The 11,951-nt window shown below is 31.7% G+C and overlaps 2 protein-coding genes across 2 annotated transcripts; one reads left to right on the top strand and one right to left on the bottom strand.

Moving 5' to 3' along the window:
- Window positions 1-4,286: 4,286 nt before the first annotated feature.
- Window positions 4,287-6,932, bottom strand: LOC134251042 (uncharacterized). The gene is made up of 4 exons (XM_062733407.1): window positions 6,849-6,932; window positions 6,003-6,234; window positions 5,591-5,701; window positions 4,287-4,624 (listed from the first exon to the last, which is right to left on the bottom strand). Exons 1-4 carry the CDS (start codon window positions 6,930-6,932, stop codon window positions 4,287-4,289), a joined length of 765 nt encoding a protein of 254 aa, XP_062589391.1.
- Window positions 6,933-8,792: 1,860 nt separating this feature from the next.
- On the top strand, window positions 8,793-11,227 carry LOC134251028 (galactoside alpha-(1,2)-fucosyltransferase 2-like). The gene is made up of 2 exons (XM_062733390.1): window positions 8,793-8,847; window positions 10,091-11,227. Exons 1-2 carry the CDS (start codon window positions 8,820-8,822, stop codon window positions 11,194-11,196), a joined length of 1,134 nt encoding a protein of 377 aa, XP_062589374.1. The 5' UTR covers window positions 8,793-8,819; the 3' UTR covers window positions 11,197-11,227.
- Window positions 11,228-11,951: the final 724 nt, after the last annotated feature.

Below are 11,951 nucleotides of genomic sequence, written 5' to 3'. Positions count from 1 at the left end.
AAAACTTTATCTTTTATTTCCAAGAATCTAGAAATTAAAAGAATCCCGTAACAGTATGCACCTATCGTTATTACAATTTTGGCTACATCGACACATTTTGTTGTCAGCAAAAACAATTATATAATAATACAATCCTACTGGAGCTGGTTATATGTGTCTACCCTCATTCCACTATTCCCTGAAGTAGATTTGTTCATGTAATTGGTGTGTACATGTCACATTCATTTCTCGAAGACCATTTCAAGCATCACATTATTGAGAGTAAATATCATTTCCCTGTTCACATTGGCGCCAGTGATTTATGGTTTAAGCATCTGAAATTAATTTTTAGATGAATAAAACAAGATGTGTTAATGAAACACTGATGTCCCCGTATGGCAACATAACGAAGGTTAGATTTTCTCAAATGAAAATCAAACTTGTTGATACCCAAAGGTGGGCTTTCTCACAAGAAATACAAATATGAAATAAAAATCCTATCACATTCTGTTCAAAAGTTATGTCCAAGGTTAAGGGTTTTTAAAGGTAGATCAAACTTTATTGTCAAAGGGTAAAGGTTGTTGTTTTCTAAAGAAAGAAACAAAGATTACATATGGGAAGTATGAAAGTTGTAGCCCTAATCGTTCAAATGTTATGGCCAAGGTTAAAGATTTTTAAAAGTATGTCAGGCTCCAGGGTGAGGGTCAAAGGGTCAAGATTATTGATATCCACTGAAAGGTCTTTTCACAAGGATAACATATGTAAAGTATGGAAGCCCTAGCCGTTACCATTTAGAAGTAATGGTCAAAGTTAAAGGTTATTAAAAGGATGTCTTTAAAAGGTTTTCTATCCAATGAAATGTCATTTTATTTTGAAAGCCATTAAAGGGTATTGCCAAGGTTAACTTTCATTTAAAACTGGTCACTCCAAGGTCAAGGTCAAAAGGTCAAAGTTGTTGGTATCCAATACAAGGTATTGTCACAAAGAATACATATGTGAAGTCTGAAAACCGTAGTCTTTACCGTTTAAAAATTATAGCAAAGGATAGAGTTTTTTAAAAGCAAGTCAGTATCCAAGGTCATAGTCAAAAGGTCAAAATTGTTAGTATCAAATGTCATAAAAATTACATTTGGGAAGTATAAAAACCTGAGCTCTTACCTTTCAAAATTTATGGCCAAGGTTTAAGTTTTTTAAAAGTAGGTCAATTTCCACGGTCAAGGTCAAAATTTCAAAGTTGTTAGTATCCTTTCACAAATTTCGTGTGAAATATAAAAACCTTAAGGTTATGGACAAGTTTTTTTTAAAAGTAAGTCAATTTCCAAGGTCAAATTCAAAAAGTCAAAATTGTTAGTATCAAATGAAAGGTCTTGTCACAAGGATTACATTTGTGAAGTATAAAAACCTGAGCTCTTACCTTTCAAAATTTATGGCCAAGGTTTAAGTTTTTTAAAAGTAGGTCAATCTCCAAGGTCAAGGTCAAAATTTCAAAGTTGTTAGTATCAAAGTTATGGCCAAGGTAAGATTTTTTTAAAAGTAAGTCAATATCCAATGTCAAATATAAAAAGTCAAAATTTTTAGTATCAAATGAAAGGTATTTTCACAAGGATTACATTTGTGAAGTATAAAAACCCTTACCCTTACCGTTCAAAAGTTATATCCAAGTTTAAGGTTATTAAAAGTAGGTCAATCTTAACTTTAAGGTATATGTATGTCATTCGTCAAATTTGTTAAATCAAGGATTTTTTGAGAAGTATATTTTTGATCAGTCTCATATACTGTGACTTAAAATCGCAGAGAAAATTGGTGTCAGTGTGCATCTTACTGATCTATGGTACAATTAAATTGACCTTTTTGCACATAAATTTTGACTCTTTGGTTACTTACTTTAACCTTTATCATATTTTATCAGATGTAACCATGGCAATAAATATAATTTATAATTTTGAACAATATTTATCATTGAACAAATCTTGCAAATTAATGCGCGTAAATTATTGTGTGACATTTTTGCAATAAAAAGTAACATATTTGAGATATTGAAAAACTAAATAGGAAATAAACATTTTCTTAAATCAAGCTTTTTACGGCTTCAGTACTGATCAGTCACAAATATCGAGTACTTTAAAATAATGAAAGAAAAAGTTGGGGTCAGTGATGTTAATTTTGAAATGTTGGTCAAAATATGTGATTTTCAGGCAAAAAATGGTGTAAATTTTATCTTGACTTTTTTGACGTATCTTCATTTTTTGGCAAAGGTTGTTGAAGGAAGGTGATAAACTTGTTCTAAAAATATAAATTGAGACCAATATTAAATATTCCTAGCAATATCATAATGGAAAATAATATTCTCCGAGTAAAAGTATCTGAGGCTAAAGTTCCAAGATATTAAATTTGATATATGTGCAGATGTGCAGAATTATCTGTTAAATATCCTTCCACCACAAGAAATAATCCCTCATAAATCTTGCTTTTTTTGTAGCTATTTGAGCAGTTTTTTGTTGAATGTTAGAACATTAACATTGTTAAATTTAAATATGTTATAAAAATTGAATTTTAAGAAATAGTTTTGAACTAAGGGGTTCTGCGTAAACTTCTCTAAAAGGCTAACGAGTGACATACCTTAAAAGTTAACTTTTTTTCTTAACAACATCAAAAGGTTAAACTTGTTAGTATCCAGTGTAATTACTTGTCACATGGATTACACAAGTGAACTATAAATACCTTAGCCTTTATCGTTCCAAAGTTATGGACAAGGTTAAAGTCTTTTAAAAGTAGGTCAAAATAATCCAATGAAATGCCTTGTCACAAGGATTACATATTTGAAGTTTGAAAGCCCTAGCCCGTACCGTTCAAAAGTTATGGCCAAGTTTAAAGTTCGAAAATTTGGTGTAAAAGTGTGTCAAACTCCAAGGTCAAGAGGTTAAATTTGGTGGTGCCCAAAGAAAGGTCTTGTCACAAGGAATACACTGTGAAATATGAAAGCCATATTCCCACCCAGTCAAAAGTCATTGGCAAGGTTAAGGTTTTTGCAGACAAACAGAAAAACAGACAGCTAGACAGACCGACGGACGAACACGACAAAAACTGTATACTCCCGAAACTTCGTTTACGGGGGCATAAAACATATTAAGACATCTAAAAAAACTCCTAGTTATCTTAAAGCACCTTTCCGTTGCCATTGTGCATGCCTTACCGATATCCAAAATGTGTGCACACAAAATATTCATACATGTATATACCCGATACACTTAACGTAGGTTTAAGTTTTTTAAAAGTAGGTCAAAATAATCCAATGAAATGCCTTGTCACAAGGATTTCATATTTGAAGTTTGAAAGCCCTAGCCCGTACCGTTCAAAAGTCATGGCCAAGTTTAAAGTTCGAAAATTTGGTGTAAAAGTGTGTCAAACTCCAAGGTCAAGAGGTTAAATTTGGTGGTGCCCAAAGAAAGGTCTTGTCACAAGGAATACACTGTGAAATATGAAAGCCATATTCCCACCCAGTCAAAAGTCATTGGCAAGGTTAAGGTTTTTGCGGACAAACAGAAAAACAGACAGCTATATACCGACGGACGAACACGACAAAAACTGTATACTCCCGAAACTTCGTTTACGGGGGCATAAAACATATTAAGACGTCTAAAAAAAAACTCCTAGTTATCTTAAAGCACCTTTCCGTTGCCATTGTGCATGCCTTACCGATATCCAAAATGTGTGCACACAAAATATTCATACATGTATATATCCGATACACTTAACATATTTCTCTGAAGTCCATTTTGTTATCAATGTCTCTTGTTGTTATGCTAGAATCTGTTTTTATGATGAAAATCGAATGTGTTATTCAAACATAAAAAATTAGAAAGAAAACTTGCATAAACTTTCATTGTCTGAAATGCAATGATTTAATGAATGGATATTGTAAGTAAACAAAAATGCAATTTAATTTATACATTGCAAAAGAATCCTAAAGAAAGATTTGAAATACATCTTCTGTAAATAAATACAATCAAATAAAAATAACAATGCAAGACAGCTAACAATCTACATCATACATCAATAGTAACTAAAAAACTTTTCAATATATATATTAGCGCAAAAAATCATTGAGAGATTTGACCTACATTTTGTGGAAGTAAATACGATCAAATAAAAAAAACAGACAGATTAAAATGTACATCATATTTTAGGAATGTCACATGTAAATTGCATGTGTATGGTTAAATATGACTATTATATTATTGGTCACTAAATATATATAATCAAACAGTGAATAAAGTAATCATCATATGAACATTTTCAGAAGTTTCTTATACAGCCGGTACGTCACTTTTCTTACATTTGTCAGCAATGCATTCTCGGAGTCTGTAAAGGCCATAAACAAAAAGGTGGACCAAAGGCACAATAAGCAGGATGATACCGAAAATCCAGAGGAGTCCGTGTGCAGGCGTCTTCACCCAATCCATGTATGGATAAATCGCTTTACCGGAAGCTACCGAGTAAATCGAATTGAACAGGAGGTAAAGGAACATATAAATCATTGGTTGGTAAACATGCAGAATCCGGGTTTCCTTGCCTCCCATTAAGATGTTAAAAATGATGTAGAAGGAGCTGAATATTTGTATTATAATGCTTGGGGCGTCATCACCTGTGAAATATATGAATTATCTGAATAAGCATATAAAATGGCACAAATGGTCTGACAAATTTTACCATTAACAGTAGTGATTGCACATAAAATTCATGATATTAGTAAAATTAATTCTTGAAATTAAAAAAAAAAGATAACGGGAAGTTAATCAAGATCTTTAACGACCAGTTGGATCCTTTTAATAAGTTAGTGGTTTCTGGAGAGATGTCTTCCAACAATCTTTTGGAATTCCCATATGGGTCTCATTATTAGCAGATCCTTTTTTTGTTTTTATATGAAGCAGACTTTGACAAAAATCTTATATTTGAAAAGAAGAAAACACCTGCTGTGGCCTTCAACTCAACATTTAGATATATCTACGATGTATTGTCAATTAACAATTGTTATTTCCTTCCTTATGTCGATACAATATATCCTGCTGAAATGGAGATAAAAGATACCACAGAATTTGACACATCTGTTTCATATTTGGATATATTACTTGAAAAAACATTAATTGTAATTTAACGACCAAGCTCTATAATAAACGTGATGACTTAAACTTTTCTATCGTCAACTTCCCCTCTCTATGCAACAATATACTCTTATCACCTCAACACGGGGTTTATATCTCTCAGTTGATTCGATACGCAAGAGTATGTCCTACGTATGTACAAGTTTTAAAACGAAGTAGATTTTTTTCAAACAAATTAATGAGACAAGAATTATTGAGTCCATTGATGATTGACGTTTTTCATACTAATTGTTAGGCCCTTATTTACACACTGACTTGACGATGGATTTTCCCGTTATTTCCCAATCATGACGAGAAGGTTTGGTTTGGAGGTCCGTGTTTGCTCCTGCTTTGTACTGTATTGTTTTATAGACTTTCGAGGTTGAATACTGTTCGTTATCTCCACAAGGGACTGAATTTATGAATACTTTCGAATATCATGAAGTGGTTCAGTACGTAGTTTAACTTACGGAAAGTTACAAGAGAGCCGAGGAGAATGGTCATTGTCAGAGTTGTCACGTTTGTAATGTTGTACGTCACCCACAGTAATTGCTGATACCAGGGAGTGTCCATCAAACCGGCTGAAATATAACATGCATGTATTATTTACAATCATTTCTTTTACTTAACACCCATATCACATAGAAACTACACTATCTACCTGCAAAATCTTGATAATGTTCACATCAATAATATAACCACCTTCCTCTTTAAAAATGAATAATGTGTATTTCTTTAAACATTGGTGTGTAAGGTTATGTCACTTGTCAAATTCATGTAGAAATGTATTATCTTATAGTTTACATCAACATCTTATGACGTCATCATTTTGTTGTTGTTGTTTTTTATAATAATGTGCAATGCGCTTGTGATATTTTTTACCTGGATCAGGAACAAGAAGGGGTTGCTTTTTCAGAAAGACGTACAATGTAACAATGAAGTCTAATACCGCATGGACAGCAAGAATGAGGCACACCCAATTAGACAGGTAAAACGGCCAGGGCTGGGGGTAGGGAGCTAGGTCTATTCTGTAGTATGGCATCAGGATCAAATTGACTAGATGAAAAACGGCCCATATCCCTGCCCATATTGGGTAGAAAAACATGTGCATCAACTGGAAAACAAGAAAGTGTCTGTAGTATAGGCATTTGAAATAAAATTAAAATCTCAAAAGTGTTACAGTACATATTACCGTATAACCGACTTTTTGACGTGTTCGAAATATTGCAAAAAGGGGGTAGAATTGTGCGGTTTTCATTTTATTAAGTTATTTTTTGAGATCTAAGATTTTGTTTTTAATTTTTTTAAACTGGTAATGTTTTTATGTCACTTTATAGCAAGCATAATTTCTGCGTGTTTCATATTTTGCGAAATAAAAATGATCGCAGAAAAAGCGAAAAATAGAGGAATGCGGAAAAAACGGATATACGGTATTTTATGCTAATTTTGTTTTATGCATATCTTTCTACGTAAATCTAGGTGATAATTAGTTGAATTCTGTGATATCTTAACCGAACATGACAGAGTTAAAGTATCTGAATCATCTATCAAATAATACATTTTTACGATTACATCAGTGTACTCCGAAAAGTAAAAAGTTTCCTTTTCCATTTTTCCTCAAAATATATTTATTACTTTAAACACTATTACTGTACCTTAGAACAAAATGAATTTTTATTATACGTAAATATTTAGAAAGAGATAAAATACTTTCATAGAAGGACTTACTCTAGAAATGACAAAATTCCTTGGCTCGGCATGATCGAGTTTTAAACACTTAACCTGAAACTCCTCCTTCACGGTTTTCACCATCTTCGCAAAAGAAAATATGTATAAAAATCCGTAAAGACTTTAGAAAAAGTAAAAAGTTTGAAACACGGAGAATGCTGTAGGCAGAATAAATAAGGATCTAGATGCTTGTATACGAAGTCCTGTTTCATGAATTAATTTATTCAAATCAGAGATATAACTACAAAATATCCGGAATCCTCGAATAAGAGTTTAATAAACATGTTATCAATAACGTGTATGAATCGAGTTTTCATTTCATACAAATATTATGATTTTTATTAAAATGAAAAAAAGAATTGTTTGAGTTATTTATATTGTATGCTGCAGATATTTTTTTTAATTTTTGGTGAACATTATTTATTTTGTGGATTAGCTTTTGATCGATTCTAGTTTTTGTACGTACATGTGTATCAAATATGTAGAAATGATTCTTAAACTCAAGACATCAAGAACTATTATCCGCGTCATCTTTTGATTCACTATTCGTCAGTTTGAAATCTATCCCCGATAATTAATTTTCGTGACTGCGGAAACATTCTCTGTAAGCACAATATACGAAATAAATTGTTCGCGTCGATTAATATATGCGAGTTAAAGAAAGTCGCAAAACTACCGGACATTTCTCGCACGCGAAAATGGGAGATAAACAATGCAAGAGAGTACAGTATCTTAATGTATTGGGCAATAACAGATTAGCGATTGACTTAAAAATATTAGGGTTTTAGTTTGTTTTCTTTTAAATGTTGTTTTTGGTATGCTGTAAGTCAAATTGTTGAATCAGTATCATTTTTGTTTTAAATAACATTGAATAATTGATTCTTATATACAAGTATATCTGTTTTTAATTTTGATCATTACTTTTCATTTTCTATTTCTAAGTCATAATCTTTGCAAAGTTAACATGATAACGAACTAGTACGTATTAGGTGGGGTCAGTGCTGTTAGTTTTGAGATTTCGGTAAAAATACGTAATTTTAATGCCAAAAAGAGCTTATATTTTATCTTAATGTTTTTTTCCTGGACAAAATCTGTTCAGTGGATGCGTTTTGTTTGTTTTGAATTATTCATTGAAACCTATGATAAATATTCCTAGCATATACAGTGTAATATTGATGAAAATTCTTTGAGTAAAAAATGTACAGCTTAAGTTCCAAGATATTCAATTTTTTAAACTTTATGTGTATAGATTTAAAGAATTTTCTTCTAAATATTCTTCCACCATGAGAAATATTCCCTCATAGTTCTTGTTTATTGACATTTTTAAAAAAAATGAATTTTGTATAATATTTGTATTGGTTAATTAGTTCCAATGTGTTTTAAATTTCGGTTGTCAAAAATTTTCTAAAACAAGAGATCTAGACTCTTGTTTTCTCGTGTTTTGTTATTCTACAAAAAATTTGTAGAACACTTTTCACAGCTTTGTAAATGGACTTTACAGAATTATGCCTTGCTAATAATAAACAAAAGATTGAAAATGTTAGGTGCTGTTTTATGTATAGCAAAGCAAGGCTCATTATCTTTTGTAATAAGCAATATTTGTATAGTGAATAAAGGGTTTATTTAAATAAAGCGTAGAATGTACATGTAATTGTGCAATTCAGAAGTTAAACATGAATAACGAATCCTACACATGTTATGTATCTGAAAATGCTTTATGTCTATGCTTATATCATTATACTTGATTACATCAAAAATGCCATCAAGTAAAACTCAATATGCTTTATTTACAAATATGATTATTTTTCTTGTTTAAACCATCACATGGTTTGTAATATTATATTTATTTATCATTGAACAATAAGGGACTCCACCAAAGATTCATATCTATGCTTTATCAAACTCATACATTGATAAATCAGTGTAAACACAATACAAAGGTTAACAACGGAATGCAGAGGGAGGCAAATAATGAATAATTTTACGAAGTCTAAATTGGGTGAGTAAAATTAATTTCATTTGGAAGGATTATGAGATAGAAAGTTTTAACATTTATACATATTAAATTTATCTAATCTAAATTTGAATAGTCTATACATTGGTCAGATCCGTAAGAAACAGCTTTGAATGATAACATCCCGTATATAGGATATAAACCCCGGATGTATGTATCGCACTTATTTGACCCCTCACCTAGCTAGATTAGAATTCTGATAAATAAGTGGATGCTTGAATATACACACTTCAAAGAACTGTACTGTAAATAAAAACAGTGTGTTTTTGTGCATGATCTTCTTTTGTTGCTTTTTTCTGCAAAGTGTTGAATTTAACCTTTTGTCTTTGAAGGAATTTTTGCTTAGTTTTGTTTTTTTATCAAAAGAACGATAATAATCGTTTGACTATTTAGAAAATTTTATGATCGAAAAACTAAATGAATTATAAGTTTATATGAAAACATGGATTAAACCAACAGAGTTGCGCGTGAACTTGTTTTGAATTTTATAGATTGATTCAAATAATTTTGTACAACAAACATTTTACAAGAATTTTCCCCTATTACGTTCGAAACCTCGGACCTTTCTCTGTATTGGGATTCGAACCCGCGACTAAGGGTGAACTCCTCAATCCGCGACCTAGAGGGAAAGTCATAACCTCTGTGCCACTCGAACAGACTGCCATCTTGATCACCGTGGGATCATGAATATCATGAATCATTATTATATTTTATCAAGATAGCTTAAAGCTATTTATGCATTGTGTATCTTTATGTACCGCATTTTGATGGCCAGTGGGCCTTTTCACAAATTTCTTTACAACTAAGAATAAGAATTTCACCCACCTACAACAAATATCTATTGAGCTGCAAAGTTCTTTGATTGCAGTTTTTTATGTTTGATGATTACATTGTTAATAATGGTTTTCAATACATATCAGACAATGCACGTTTATATGTTTGCTGCACTTTTACATGTTTCGATATCGTTGTCAATCGTTGCTCATTCTTACATGTAATATCTCCCTCACATTTAAGAGGCACATCTTAGGTTAAGTTCAGCATTGTTTCCTAAATTACAACTTAAACAAATGTGATAACCAATTGTAATAATAAAAAGAAAGAGTTAAATCACAAACCATCTATAAAAATATATGCAGTTACCACTATTTTTTTATTTTACAGAAGATATATTTCCTCACGATTTTTTTTTCTTACTTTAAGAAAATTATTGTTTTTCTTTTTTCAGGTGTATTGCTGTTACTTATAACCATCATTTGTCTCTCTGTCCAGAACATTTATTTGAGACAAAATCAAATAAACAGAAATGAAAATTTCTCTCTGCAGAAGAATAACCAAAATGAGATTCCATACCACTCGACCTCAGTATTTCTCCACAATGATACGAAAGAAAGAATGCTTACAAAACATGTTGACGTTTTGAAAATATATACAACGAAGTCTACATTTGTTCGCAATGCACATGCTTACACCGCAGGGAATAAGTCCATTGCATGCATGACATTTAATGGGAGGATAGGGAATCTCATGTTTAAATATGCCTTTCTCCACGTTATGTCCAAAATTAAGAACTTATATCCTATATTTCCCGAAGATTTTGAGTTGTCTAGATATTTCAATTTACCTCAATATGAATCTCAAGAGCAGAGTGCAAGAAGACAAGAATGCAACACAGTTGTTCGTGAAGCTGAACGATGGCCGTGTTCTTATGATGAGAAATTTTTCAAACTCTCCAAGAATAAAAGAGTTTATTTTCATGGATATTTTCAGTCGTGGAAGTATTGGAGGCAATATGAAGATGAAATCAGGGAACTTTTCACATTCAAGACCGATATTCAGGACGAAGCTCAGGAAAAACTATCCGCTATTTTATATGAAATGGGATTCAAAGACACGTCAGAGGATGTCGTTATTGGTATTCACTCGAGAAGAGGCGATTACGTGTCCAAACCTGCCAAAAATTATGGCTACATCACACCAAATGAAACGTATTATCTCAATGCTATGACATATTTTAGGGAAAGATTTAAAACAAAGAGAGTTTTCTTTATTGTTGCTTCAAATGAGATTGAATGGTTAAAACAAAAACTTCATGAGGAAGAAAATATTTCTTTCCTGCATGACAATGCTCCAATTATTGATATGGCTATCTTATCTTTGTGTAATCACGTGATTATGTCATCCGGGACGTTTGGTTGGTGGGCGGGGTGGATGACACGTGGTACAGTTGTGTATTATAACCATCTATATACCCCTGGCTCTTTATTTTCCAGTGCCTTTCGAGGTGGTGACACTTCTGATTTTATTTATCCTGGTTGGGTCGGCTTAATGTAATATATTTTTATGAAGCTGAATGCATGTAAACTATTTTATTTATAATAAATGAAGCTGGAAACATTTCTTACAAGGAAATAATAAAAAAAACTTTGTAATTACATTTTCTGTAATATTTCCAAAGCAACATTCATTTAATTATATAATCTTGTATTTTCATTGTTCAAAGCTGTGTTATACTTTATTATTAACATTATTACAATCAGAACGTATAGTTCTTGTTTTTAATTTCTGATCATCTGCGTATGAAATTCATTTCTACAATTTGATTTGATACGCATGATCATGTTCTACGTACATCCAATTTTATATTCGGGGATAGTTCTTAACAAACAAGTCATAAAGCATGAATATACACTGAACCAAACTTCTAAGTGTTCACCTAACATTTTTGAAGTTTTAAAGAACAAATGCAAACAATAAATAATTTCTTTAATTCCTGATTAATGATGCTTATTTGAGTTGGATGTTGCGTAAATTTCATGTAAGTTTTTAAGCAAAGTGTTCAAGGAAACGAAGTACCCTCAAAATGAAAATTCACATAAAAAATCTCTATGGAGTAGACCATCACTCGCTCTAAATACTACAAGACTGTAATAACAGTTGTACCATGTTGAATAGGAGATTGTCCCATTATTAACATTTGAAATTGTGTGGAAAAGGGGGGGGGACACATTTCTTATAAAATCCCAAATGTGTTAAATTGGATTCAGATCCGGGAATTTGAGAGTGTAGCATCACACAAATTGCCTTTT

Source organism: Saccostrea cucullata, unplaced genomic scaffold (genome assembly GCF_032062105.1).
Source record: "Saccostrea cucullata isolate Sc308-1 unplaced genomic scaffold, CSIRO_AGI_Scuc_v1 ctg746, whole genome shotgun sequence".
Taxonomy (NCBI): domain Eukaryota; kingdom Metazoa; phylum Mollusca; class Bivalvia; order Ostreida; family Ostreidae; genus Saccostrea; species Saccostrea cuccullata.
The sequence above is the reverse complement of the archived record's forward strand: the minus strand, read 5'-3'. Positions and strand labels throughout refer to the sequence as shown.

Coding starts and splice junctions, on each gene's coding strand:
- LOC134251028 (XM_062733390.1), top strand. CDS start 8,820: ATGAATAATTTTACGAAGTCTAAATTGG. Junction 8,848..10,090: donor TTTTACGAAGTCTAAATTGG/GTGAGTAAAATT, acceptor TTCTTTTTTCAG/GTGTATTGCTGTTACTTATA.
- LOC134251042 (XM_062733407.1), bottom strand. CDS start 6,932: ATGGTGAAAACCGTGAAGGAGGAGTTTCAGGTTAAGTGTTTAAAACTC. Junction 5,702..6,002: donor CCTTCTTGTTCCTGATCCAG/GTAAAAAATATC, acceptor GTTATATTTCAG/CCGGTTTGATGGACACTCCC. Junction 4,625..5,590: donor CGGCTCTCTTGTAACTTTCC/GTAAGTTAAACT, acceptor TATATTTCACAG/GTGATGACGCCCCAAGCATT.